Here is a 12,045-nt window from a genome sequence, read left to right on the forward strand (position 1 = left end):
ACTGCAAATAACAACCAGAATCCCACACATTGTAGTTAGGTCAATTTACAAAAACAAAAGAGGAAACGTCACATTTTAAATATGGCACATCCCATAATAAACACATTACAGCAAAGGACATTTCTGGGGTGCCATAACTGCTAACTTTATTTTGTGAAGAATTTTTCACAGGAACAGGCCATACAGCTCAACAAAGGTTGTCAACTCAACTCCATTACACAATATTATGAGATGAAAACTTGGGGGTCCCTGACAGAGATGGTCAGTTTATTAGGAGACATAGGGGGTCGCCTTGGGCACCATCATCTAAGGGGCACCAGTAATGAAAGTTGAGTGGACACCAATGGGGATGCAGTCGTCATCCATCTCTGATAATAATGAGTGGGCTGGTCAATCCATTAGGAGACATAGGGGGGGCACCTTGGGCACTGTCATCAAGGGGACACCAATGGGGAACCAGTGGTGTCATGTAAGGAGATGGGAACCCAGTGGTCACTGATGATAACGAGTGGGCACTATTACCCGCAGGGCACCATTTAAGAAAGTAAAAGTGCACACCACTGGTCACTTTACACCGTACACCTTAAAGTCCATGGTATACACGCAGAGGGGCGCTGTTTGTACTACTGAAGGGGTACGCCGAGGGTCCAACAGGTTATTGAAGTCTAATAATGCCTAGTGCCCACTGTAGACAACATTCATCTACTCTGCCTAGGGCTCTAAATGGACTTCGATTGGCACTTGCTCCCTGAAGAACACACTGCTGGGTAACGTACTCCAGGTACGACACCTTCAGAAAAAGCTCGGACCCCGTCACTTTTCACACATTTTGTGATGTATCAGCCTTGTGTTGAAACCAATTCATTTTTTGCCTCATCAAACAACACTCAATACCCCAGAATGACAAAGTGAAAACAGGATTTTACGTTTTTTAGCAAATGTTTTAAAAATAAAAACTGAAATATCATGTTGTGTTCAGACCCTGTGCTATGACGCTTGAAATCTGGCTCAGGTGCATCCCTCATTTGAAGATCTAAGGTTACGATTTGGAGTGTAAGTTGAAAGACATTCCAAAATATAGGACAGCGTGAGATTATTGAAGGCTTTGTAAACCATCAGCTGTATTTTAAAGTCAATTCTAAATGACACAGGTAACCAGTGTAGTGACGCTAAGACTGGCGTGATGTGCTCGGATTTTCTTTTCCTAGTTAAGATTCTGGCAGCTGCATTCTGCACTCATTGCAATCGATTGATGTCTTTGTTAGGTGGTCCTGACAGGACTGCGTTACAGTAATCTAGTCGACTGAAAACAAAAGTGTGAACTCATTTCTCAGCATCTTTCAATGTTATAAGAGGTCTAACTTTTGTTATATTTCTTAAGTGAAAAAATGCTGTCCTAGTGATCTGATTAATATGTTATTTAAAATTCAGGTCCGATAGGTCAGTAGTTACCCCTAAATTCTTTAACTTTGCCTTGACTTTTAATCCTAACGTGTCAAGTTTATTTCTAATAACCTCATCATTTCCATTTTCAGCAGATACTTTCATTACAACGAAGTGCCTAAAAGACCTTGAGATGCCTGAGTGAATCATCCACAGAGCAGTTTGTTCTGTGGTCGCAGCCCAGTTGTGCACAACGATCCCCAAACACAAACATTGTACATTTCTCTCTTTCTTCAAACTTTTCTCATACTGTTTTTGTTTTTTGCTGTGTTTGTTTTCTGTGGTTTTTAGTGATACCTTTTGCTTATTGCTTGTCAACATTTGAAAAACATCCATTGGAATTTAACTCATTGTCACCCTCCTATAGAAATGGCAGACACACAAAAATGACAACAGTTCAGTCAGTCATTCATTATCCAACCCGCTATATCCTAACACAGGGTCACGGGGGTCTGCTGGAGCCAATCCCAGCCAGCACAGGGCAAGAAACAAACTCCGGGCAGGGTGCCAGCCCACCGCAGGGCACACACACACACCAAGCACAATTGAGGATCGCAAATGTACCTAACCTGCCTGTCTTTGGACTGTGGGAGGAAACCCATGCAGGAGAACATGCAAGCTCCACGTAGGGAGGACCCGGGAAGCGAACCCAGGTCTCCTTACTACGAGGCAGCAGCTCTACCCACTGTGCCACTGTGCCGCCCACAACAGTTCACATTAGGAAAAAAATTAAAACTTGAAATTTTTGCGGCTTTTGATTACGACAAAAAAAAAAAAGACGTTGCCGTTGAATTCGGAATTTTGCCATCGACACACAAAAAAAAAAGACAAATCTCGGGATGCAAACGTAGGTGAACTGCTGCATTTGAAGACGTCGAAAAAGCCGTTTTTATGTGGTTCAGTGATGCTCATTCAAGAAACATTCCTATTAGTGTGCCTCTCATTCAAGAAAAAGCAAAGTCACCGTTGTGAGATTTCTAAACTCTCTTGGGACCTCCCACAGCGGGACGACACGCCGAAGAGCGTCCCGAAGTGCGATCACCGCGTCTGTGGAAGACTGTTTATCCGTTGTCAGGGCAACAACAGGATCACAGGGCTGTAGCGGCTCACCGTCGAAGCAAACAGAAAAGATCTCGATGGGTGATGCAAGGAACGGGATTACCTGACCACAAGCCTGCCTGACTGCTGTGTCTACAATAAGTAACCTTGCTGTTCCTGTTTCAAGCTGAATAAAGATGGTGTTGCTAAAGTACTGAGACTCAGCTTCGTGTTTTGAGGTGCAAGATAGCGACTTATAGCGCGACCACACAATCTTTTAGGATTTGCTTCTGTGCCGCTTCACGGCACCGTTGTGAGCCTGTGGTTACCACAGCAACGGACAAACAATCTTCCACATACGCAGAAATCACACTTTGGGACACTCTTCGGCATGTCGTCCCGTTTGGGGTCACAAAAGACTTCAGAAACCTCACAATATGAAGAAGAACAAGCAAAATACGGGCGCTTTGCAGCAGAGAAGTAGTGTGTTAAAGAAGTGATGAAAAAGAAAAGGAAACATTTTAAAAATAATGTAACATGATTGCCAATGTAATTGTTGTAGGCTTATTTTAGTATTGAGAGTGAATCTGATGATTGTGAAGAGTTTCATTTATGATGTGTAAATGTGGTGTATGAGAAATGCACATTTTTAGGATGTAAGGATCTCTTTGTAGAGGACGGACGTTTGCAGTTCTGCCCTCGCGCTGCAAAATGACCAGGCTGTGTGCTGAGCTTACTCTTCAGCGTGCGACGTACAGTCGGCCGTGTGAGAAGCCATCTTGTGTCAAGTCAATGGCGACCTTTTCTACAGTCTGGCCCTGTCACTTATTTATTGTCATAGCGAAGCAGACCCTCACTGGAAATTGGAATGGGAGGTCAGCAGGTATGAGAGGGTCTCCCCTGAGTCAGTTCCAGTCAAGACAGTCGCCTCAATGAGGTTCTTGTGCAGAGATGTGATCTGAAGCCTGGCACCGTTACAAAGTTTTGGTGGTTGGAAGTTTCGTAGTAACATCATTGGTGTGCCGACCTTCAAAAGTAGAGTATGGAGAGGCCTGCCCGGAGGGTTAAGAGTCTGAAGAAACTGAACGAAAAGGCAGGAAGACATGAAGGAAGGCCAACAATAACGGGCTTGAAGCGGTGGAGTAAAGAAGAAGGGAGCAGTGAGCACGACAAACAGCGGAGGAAAGTAAGAAAGTGTGGTATAGCGGGTCCACAGCTCATGTCAAAGGGCTAGTTTTAAATACATAATCAAAGCCGCACCCGCGGGCGTGGTGGTCTGTGGCTGAAGTGGTTCCGGGGGTGATTTGCAGTGCTGGCGAGTCTCACTTAAGTGCACAAGTGAGTAGTCATTCGCATCCGTAATTGTTCCCAGGAGCCGCTGATGACACATGAATCATGTCCCCGTTATAAAGAGAAGCACAAGGCGGCTAGGAGGGGAAGAATTAGGAAGGAAAAAGAAAGACGGAGGTTGCAGAGAAGAAGCCAGGAAGCAGGAGGGAGAAAGTCGGTAGAGAGAAAGAAGGAGAGCGAGCGAGCGCAGGCTGGCTCCGTATACGAGCGGCTGGGAGAGGAGAGCCAGAGTGAGGTGTTTGGCCGGCACCTGAGGGCCTGCTGAGCGATTGTTTGGAGCAGGAGTGACCGGGAGAAGTTTGGCTTGCCAGAGCAAAGGCAGGCAGTGGGAGTCGGAGATTGGGAAGAGGAGCCACAGTGTGAGCATCCTGGTCTCTGGGGAGCCCAAGTCTCGGTCTAGGTGAGCTGAACCGGAGCCAGGGATCGGAAGGCCACCAGATCAGTTGTGTAGGAGAAGAAGGTCAGCTGCAGGTATGGCGACTCTGCCGTTGCAAAGCCTGATGGGAGAAGCAGGGGAGCCGCCAGGTAAAAAGACACTGGGCTTTGTGTTTTTAAAGGATTATTGCTTCCAGCCTTGTTTTAACCTCGTTGTTTTAAAAGGATTGTTTTTTTCTCTATGGTGTTTTTTAACCTCCACTTCACTTCTGTTTAAATGGATTATTTATTGAAGATATTTGAAGACTTATGGATGCACTGCACTATTTATTTGGACATTGTTGTGGTTTGTATGCTGTTTTTAATAAAAGCACTTTTGCACATTTTGCACCATCCCCTTGCTTTATTTGTTGTGCCTCACTGCTGAGCTCATCGGTGACATTACCGACGGTGACGAGTTCAAGGGTTCCCGGACGGACGATGGGAGCATCCAGTGAACCCGCATCATCACAGGAAGCGAGTGAGGGGGCACATGAGCGCGGGATGTCGTTAATGTATTGTGACAGATAGAGGGCGCCATCGTCCTATTGAACCCTCAGACTATTCGCCAGACACCAGATAAAAGTCCAAAATAATGACTTTTTATTAATACAAAGTGCACAAAGCTCCCTCCTCTCCACAATACTCATTAAATAAACAGTAATCCGCAATAATACACAATCCACCACTCCCAGACGTGTTGCCACCCTTCCTCTCAGCTCAGCTCAACGCTCTGGTGTCTTTCTCAGTCTTTTATAGTCAGATAAAAAGTCCTCCTCTTCATCCCGGAAGTACGTCATCTACCCTGTCGCTGTGTCTAAGACGCACTGCTGGGTTATAGGGCACAAACGACTCTCTGGGCCTCCCTGCAGCGTCCTCTGTTGGTCCCTGTGGTATCCAGCAGGGCTGTAAAGGAAAACTCCATCGTCCAGGATTCCCTGCTGGTATCCGGGGCACCTCCATGCTGCATGGAGAGCTCCATCTGGCGGCCTGGGGATATTGGCCGGCCATAGACCACAGTATATAGGCAGGGAGCCAACCACGTGGTAGGTGCGCGGACAGCGGGCATGCGAAAAAAGGAAGGGGGACCGGGGGGGGGCGGCCATTGTGCATCTCTGCCGTGAAATAAATCATCTGTTAATGGAAATAAGGAATGAAACCGCCAAAAGGAGACGTCAGTTACGAAAGTTCTTTACGACATAATGGTGAGAACCGCCAAAAAGAAGATGTTATTTTCGAAAAAGTTCGCTACGGGGCACGGCGCAAAAGTAAACCTACTTAACGTTTGTAAGTGCAGTGTAAAGGATGAGCATGGGAAATGCGGGCTTCTTACGTTTATTGGATAATAAGGAGGGGTCTCTCCTATCTATATATATACAGTTTAGGGGGTACACCCGTTTTCCCCCCTTGGGTGTTGCAATAGGACATGAAACATACCTGACTTTTTAAGTACACTGCAAGGAATGAGCACGCGAAATGTCAGCTTCACACCAATATAGAAAGTGGGAGAGTCAGTGAGGAGCCAGTGAGGGCTTTGCCTTTTATATGTAAAGATAAAAAGATGATTCGGCTTGTGATCGATAACTGTGCTGCCCACAACATGCTTCCTCATTTAGATAATGTTCCTCCCGCCGAATTGCACAGCAGTGCTTCAGCCATTGGATCTGGGTATCATTTGCACCCTGAAACAACAGCATTTATTTCTATAGCACATTTTCATACAAATAATGGAGCTCAAAGAGCTTTACATGATGAAGAAAAGAGAAATAAAAGACAAAGTAAGAATTAAAATAAGACAACACTAATTAACATAGAATAAGAGTAAGGTCCGATGGTCAGGGAGGACAGAAAAAACAAAAAAAAAACTCCAGACGGCTGGAGAGAAAAAATAAAATCTGCAGGGGTTCCGAGGCCACGAGACCACCCAGCCCCTTCTTCCTAACATAAATGAAACAGTCCTCTTTGTATTTAGGGTTCTCATGGAAGGACTTGATGATGATGGTCACGTATAAGTGTATTATCGCAAGGAAATGGCAAGAAAAATTCTCATCAGCATAGCTTGTAGACAGGAGGAGATTAAAATTAACGCAAAAGAAGCCATTGAAATGATTGCAAACACCTGGATGCAAGTTAAAGAAAGCACTATAGTGACAAATACAGAATTTAATTACTACGAAATATTTTTTAGGTCCCTGGCACTTCGTTGTAACGGAATTTTACCTGTACTCGTATGTATAAACTTAGTCAACAAATGTAAGAAACTCATTGGCTTCGGAATACTTTTTGTAGTCTCTCTGTGTGTAGAAGAACTTATAACCATTGCGGGTCATTTACCTTTACCCAGAATCCATCTCAGCCCCAGTTTACCCTGGCATTTGATTGGACGGGAGGGGTAACTCTTAAGCTCTCTTTTGTGGGTGAGTCTTTAACATGTTGGCTGTCATTATTTTTCTAGCAAATGAAAAGCAGCTTAGAGGAAAGTGCACACTTTATAGGCGACATACATTTCTTCAATGCCCTGAATGCATGTTAAGTATTTGAAAATATGAACAGATCAGTAATAAATCTGGGAAAAAAAATTACAGTTTGTTATTTGGGCTTTATTGTTGGCATATCTTAAAAAATTATCATTAGTAAAATTTGCAAGTGTGAAAACTGTGAAACAGTACGGACTGTACTTTCTCAGTTTTTATATCAGATATAAATATGAAAAAAAAAATGGAAATGAAGAGAGAAGCAGCCCAGGATCACAAACACATAAACTGAAAATCTTTATTCATTAACTGAGGAAGAAGTTAAACATCCCCGAGCGTACAAGTGTAGGTATTGACTAGAAATGTGGAAGCAAACGGATTTCTGAAAAAATTAAATTATATTAAAACAGGGCTACTAATTCAGCATCTGTCCCTCGGCATTTTCTCGTGAAGTCACAGCACATTTCGCAATTTGGGAACTGCCGCCGGTCAGCCACAATGTCTGGAATGCAAAGGCCACCAGAAGCAGTTCCTTCTAGGCGGTGAGCAATAAGAAAACGCCAATGCCCAGGTGTGCCAGGACTGCACACTCAGCCATCACCTTCACTCCACCTGTCCATAGTACAGATGATGCTGACTACCCCAAAGTGTTTCATCGTTGAAGGGTCCTCTGGTGACCCTCTTCTCATTCTCAGACTCTTTGCTACATGAACCTGAACAGAGTGTCCTGAATCCCCACTAGAGACCCCACTGTAGGTTAATCAGCCCATCACAAAGATGCAACAGCCATCGATGTTCACCTCTCTAAGCCCACTGCACACTCTGCCCTCACCTTCTGCCCAGCACAAGCACTTCACTCCATCCGTCCATAGTACAGATGATGCTGGCTATGCCAAAGTGTTTCATCGTTGAAGGGTCCTCTGGTGACCCTCTTCTCATTCTAATTCTCTTTGCTACATAAACCTGAACAGAGTGTCCTGAATCCCCACTGGAGCCCCCACTGTAGGTTAATTAGCCCATCACAAAGATGCAACAGCCATCGATGTTCACCTCTCTAAGCCCACTGCACACTCTGCCCTCACCTTCTGCCCAGCACCTCCACTTCACTTCACTCATCCACAGTACTGATGATGCTGACAATGCCAAGTGTCTCATCTTTGAAGGGTCCTCTGGTGACCCTATTCTCATTCTGAGACTCTTTGCTACTTGAACCTGAACAGAGTGTCCTGAATCCCCACTAGAGACCCCACTGTAGGTTAATCAGCCCATCACAAAGATGCAACAGCCATCGATGTTCACCTCTCTAAGCCCACTGCACACTCTGCCCTCACCTTCTGCCCAGCACCAGCACTTCACTCCATCCGTCCATAGTACAGATGATGCTGGCTATGCCAAAGTGTTTCATCGTTGAAGGGTCCTCTGGTGACCCTCTTCTCATTCTCATTCTCTTTGCTACATGAACCTGAACAGAGTGTCCTGAATCCCCACTGGAGCCCCCACTGTTGGTTTATCAGCCCATCACAATCTTCATCTCCACTTATGGTTATTGTCACTGTCTGTAAAATCACCCCCCAATGTCCCCGTCCCCTTTCTCTTCCATCTCTAACTCTAAGCTAAAGCACCAAAACAAGCAGGAGAGGAGGTTTGCACTTTTATTCATTCATTACAGATTATAATTCTTCAACTTCAGGCTGCGAAATGTTCACAAAGCAGAGGCCAAGTAATGAGTGTGAAAAATCAAATACAGCCGGGATAGATGGCATATGTCGAGCTGTATGGCCTGTTCCTGTGGAAAATTGATCACATAATAAACTTAGCAATTATGGCACCCCTTACTCCTTCGCTGTAACGTGCCTATTATGGGATGTACCGTATTCATAACGTGACGATTCCTTTTTTTTGGTGTAAGTAGACGTAACTACAATGTGTGGGATTCTGGTTGTTATTTGTAACGAAGGGAAGATCTCTACGTGTGGTTGGCAGTAATGGCCCTCAGTGACAAAAGATGGACCTTGAGCTTATTCTGATGGCTGCTCTGTCACTACACTGCATATATAAGAGTCACCTTACAGTCCCTTCCTTAACGTGCTGTATTTCAGGGTCCACAGCCATCAATGTTCACCTGTCTAAGCCCACTGCACACTCAGCCCTCACCTTCTGCCCAGCACCTCCACTTCACTCCACTCATCCACAGTACTGATGATGCTGACTTTGCCAAGTGTTTCATCATTGAAGGGTCCTGTGGTGACCCTCTTCTCATTCTCAGACTCTTTATTACATAAACCTGAACAGAGTGTCCCGAATCTCCACTGGAGACCCTACTGTAGGTTTATCAGCCCATCACAAAGATGTGACAGCCATCGATGTTCACCTCTCTAAGCCCTAAGCCTGCTCTCTGAGTATACACAGCGTACCCCACATGTACTTTTGCTTTCTTTTGCTGTTCAGAACCTGGCAACCTGTGCTAAACTCTGCCCTCCCTTTTGATTCTTAGCACTGCTTTAAAGGTCACTGCATTTGGCTGACTGCTGACATCCTAAAGCAGGATGGAAACTGGGGCATGTGGAGCAAATTCGGTTCCTGTTCAAGAAGTTGTGGCACTGGAGTGCGTTTCCGAACAAGGCAGTGCGACAACCCACTGTAAGTAACCTCCTGCTAATCTGAACACTGCATTGATGTTTGTGAAACAACCTGATTGAGGGCATGAAAGTGGCTGGCCGGCCAACCGCAGGACTGAATAAAAATTAAACTATGATGAGACATTACATACTTTGTTAGTCTGAATATACAAAGGGAGGTCTGAAAATCGAGAGTCCATCTAGTGAGAAGGATGTAGGAGTCGCAGTGGACTCTGCGCTATCAACTATCAAATAGAAGCCACTAAAAAGGCTAAGAGAATGTCAGGTTTTATAGCGCCTTGACATGTGGAGTACAAGTCACAGGAGGTTCTGCTCAAGCTGGTAAGCTAACACCTGTCTGGAGTCCTGGGTGCAGTTTTAGTCTCCATAAAGCCATAACAGCGCTAGAGAAGGTCCTGAGAAGAGCAATTAGGTTGATTCAGGAGCTACAGGGGATGAGTTCTGAGGAAAGATTCAAAGAGCTGAGCCTTTACAGGAGATGAAGAGGAGACCTGAGTGAAGTGTTTAAAATGATGAAGGGAATCAGTCGAGTGGATCGAGACGGTGACTTTAAAATGAGTTAATCGAGAACACAGGGACACAGTTGGAAACTTGTGAAGGGGAAAATGTCACACAAACATCAGTAAGTTTTCCTTTACACAGAGAACCACAGACATGACAAAGTAGTGTGGTGGACAGGAGGACTTTAGGTGCCTTCAAAACTCAGCTTCATGTTATTTTAAAAGAATTAAGTGAGTAGGACTGGTGAGCTTTGTTGGGTTGAATGGCCTGTTCTTGTTTAGACTGTTCTAATAAATCCAGACAGTGTTCAGAGACCATTAAGAAGGCTAACATTGTGTCAGGTTTTATAGCGCCTTGATTCGTCCAAGGAGGTTCTGCTCAGCTTTATAACACACTGGGGAGGCCTCATCTGGAGTCCTGTGTGCAGTTTTGGTCTCCATAAAGACATAGCAGCACAAGAAAAGGTCCAGAGAAGAGCAACTTGGCTGATTTCAAGGCTACAGGGGATGCGTTATGAGGAAAGATTAAAAGAGCTGAGCCTTTACAGAGATTTAGTGGAGAACTTACTGAAGTGTTTAAAATCATGAAGGGAATTAGTCCAGTGAATCGAGACGGTGACTTTAAAATGAGTTCATCAGGAACACAGGGACACAGTTGGACACTTGTTAGTGGTAAAATGCACACAAACATTCCAAAGTTTTTCTTCACACAGAGAATGACAGACACTTGGAAAAAGCGACCAAGTAGTGTGGTGGACAGGAGGACTTTAGGGACTTTCAACACTTGACTTGATGGTATTTTAGAAGGAACAGTGGGTAGTACTGGTGGACGTTGTTGGGTTGAATGGCTTGTTCTCATTTAGATTGTTCTAATGTTCTATTAAATCCAGACAGTGTGCAGAAGCCATTAGGAAGGCTAACAGAAGGTCAGGTTATATAGCGCCTTGATGTGTGAAGTACAAGTCACAGGAGGTTCTGCTCAAGCTTTATAACACACTGGTGAGGCCTCATCTGGAGTTCTGTGTGCAGTTTTGGTCTCCAGGCTACAAAAAGGACATAGCAGCACAAGAAAAGGTCCAGAGAAGAGCAACTTGGCTGATTTCAAGGCTACAGGGGATGAGTTATGAGGAAAAATTAAAAGAGCTGAGCCTTTACAGGAGATGAAGAGGAGACCTGAGTGTGCAAAATGATGAAGGGAATTAGTGCAGCGGATCAAGATGGTGACTTCAAAATGAAGCAGAATTGAAAGTCCGCCTTATGACAAGGATTTAGGAGTCATAATGGGCCCAACACTATTAAATGGCAGACAGTGTTCAGAAGCCATTAAAAAAGCAAAAAGACTGTCAGGTTATATAGCGCCTTGATGTGTGGAGTTTAAGTGACAGGAGGTTCTGCTCAAGCTTTATAACACAATAGTGAGGCCTCATCTGGAGTCCTGGGTGCAGTTTGGGTCTCCATAAAGACGTTGCAGCACAAGAAAATGTCCAGAGAAGTGCAGCCAGACTGATTCACCAGACCAGAGAATCTTTGTCCTGTGCTCCCAGAGTCCTTTAAATTGTCACATGCCTTTTGATCGAGAGTGACGTCCATCGGGCTGCTCTACCATAAACACCTAATAGATGGAGTGAAGCTGAAATGGTCATCCTTCCTCCAGGTTCTCCCATCTTTGGACACTCTGTTAGAGTGGCCATTGGGTTTTTGGTCACCTCCCTGGCCAAGGCTTATCCTGCCTGGTTACTCAGCTTGGCTGGATGGCCAACTCCAGGAAGAATTTCACAATTATTGAGGCCACAGTGCTGCTGGGATCACTCCAAGCTTTAGAGTTGGTTTGATCCTCATGCCCTGATCTTTTCTTCAGCACAATTTGATGGCGGAGGTCTACATAGAGTTCATGGTTTAGTTTTTGTCCTGACCTGCAGTTTGAATTGTGAGACCTTCTATACACAGCTTTCTAAATGATATCCAGTCAATTCAGTTTGTCACAGGTGGACTCTGGTCAAGTTCTAGAAACATCTCAAGGAGAATTAAAGCCAACAGTTTGGACCTGAGCACAATGTGCAAGGCCACAGAAAAGGGGCTGAACAGAGGAATGAGAGATTTCAGTTTTTGATTTTTAATATTTTTTAGACCTTTCTGAAAACAGGTTTTCACTTTGTCATTAGGGATAATTGAGCATCAATTTGATAG

General features: G+C 44.7%; 1 protein-coding gene across 1 annotated transcript in view; it reads left to right on the plus strand.

The window, feature by feature from the left end:
- LOC120542905 (A disintegrin and metalloproteinase with thrombospondin motifs 2-like) overlaps window positions 1-12,045 on the plus strand; it is a 544,393-nt gene that overhangs the window by 475,255 nt on the left and 57,093 nt on the right. The window contains exon 11 of the mRNA XM_039775628.1: window positions 9,214-9,359. Within this exon, the coding sequence (XP_039631562.1) occupies window positions 9,214-9,359 (146 nt within the window). The remainder of the gene's footprint in view (window positions 1-9,213; window positions 9,360-12,045) is intronic.

This window comes from Polypterus senegalus, chromosome 13 (genome assembly GCF_016835505.1).
Source record: "Polypterus senegalus isolate Bchr_013 chromosome 13, ASM1683550v1, whole genome shotgun sequence".
NCBI lineage: Eukaryota > Metazoa > Chordata > Cladistia > Polypteriformes > Polypteridae > Polypterus > Polypterus senegalus.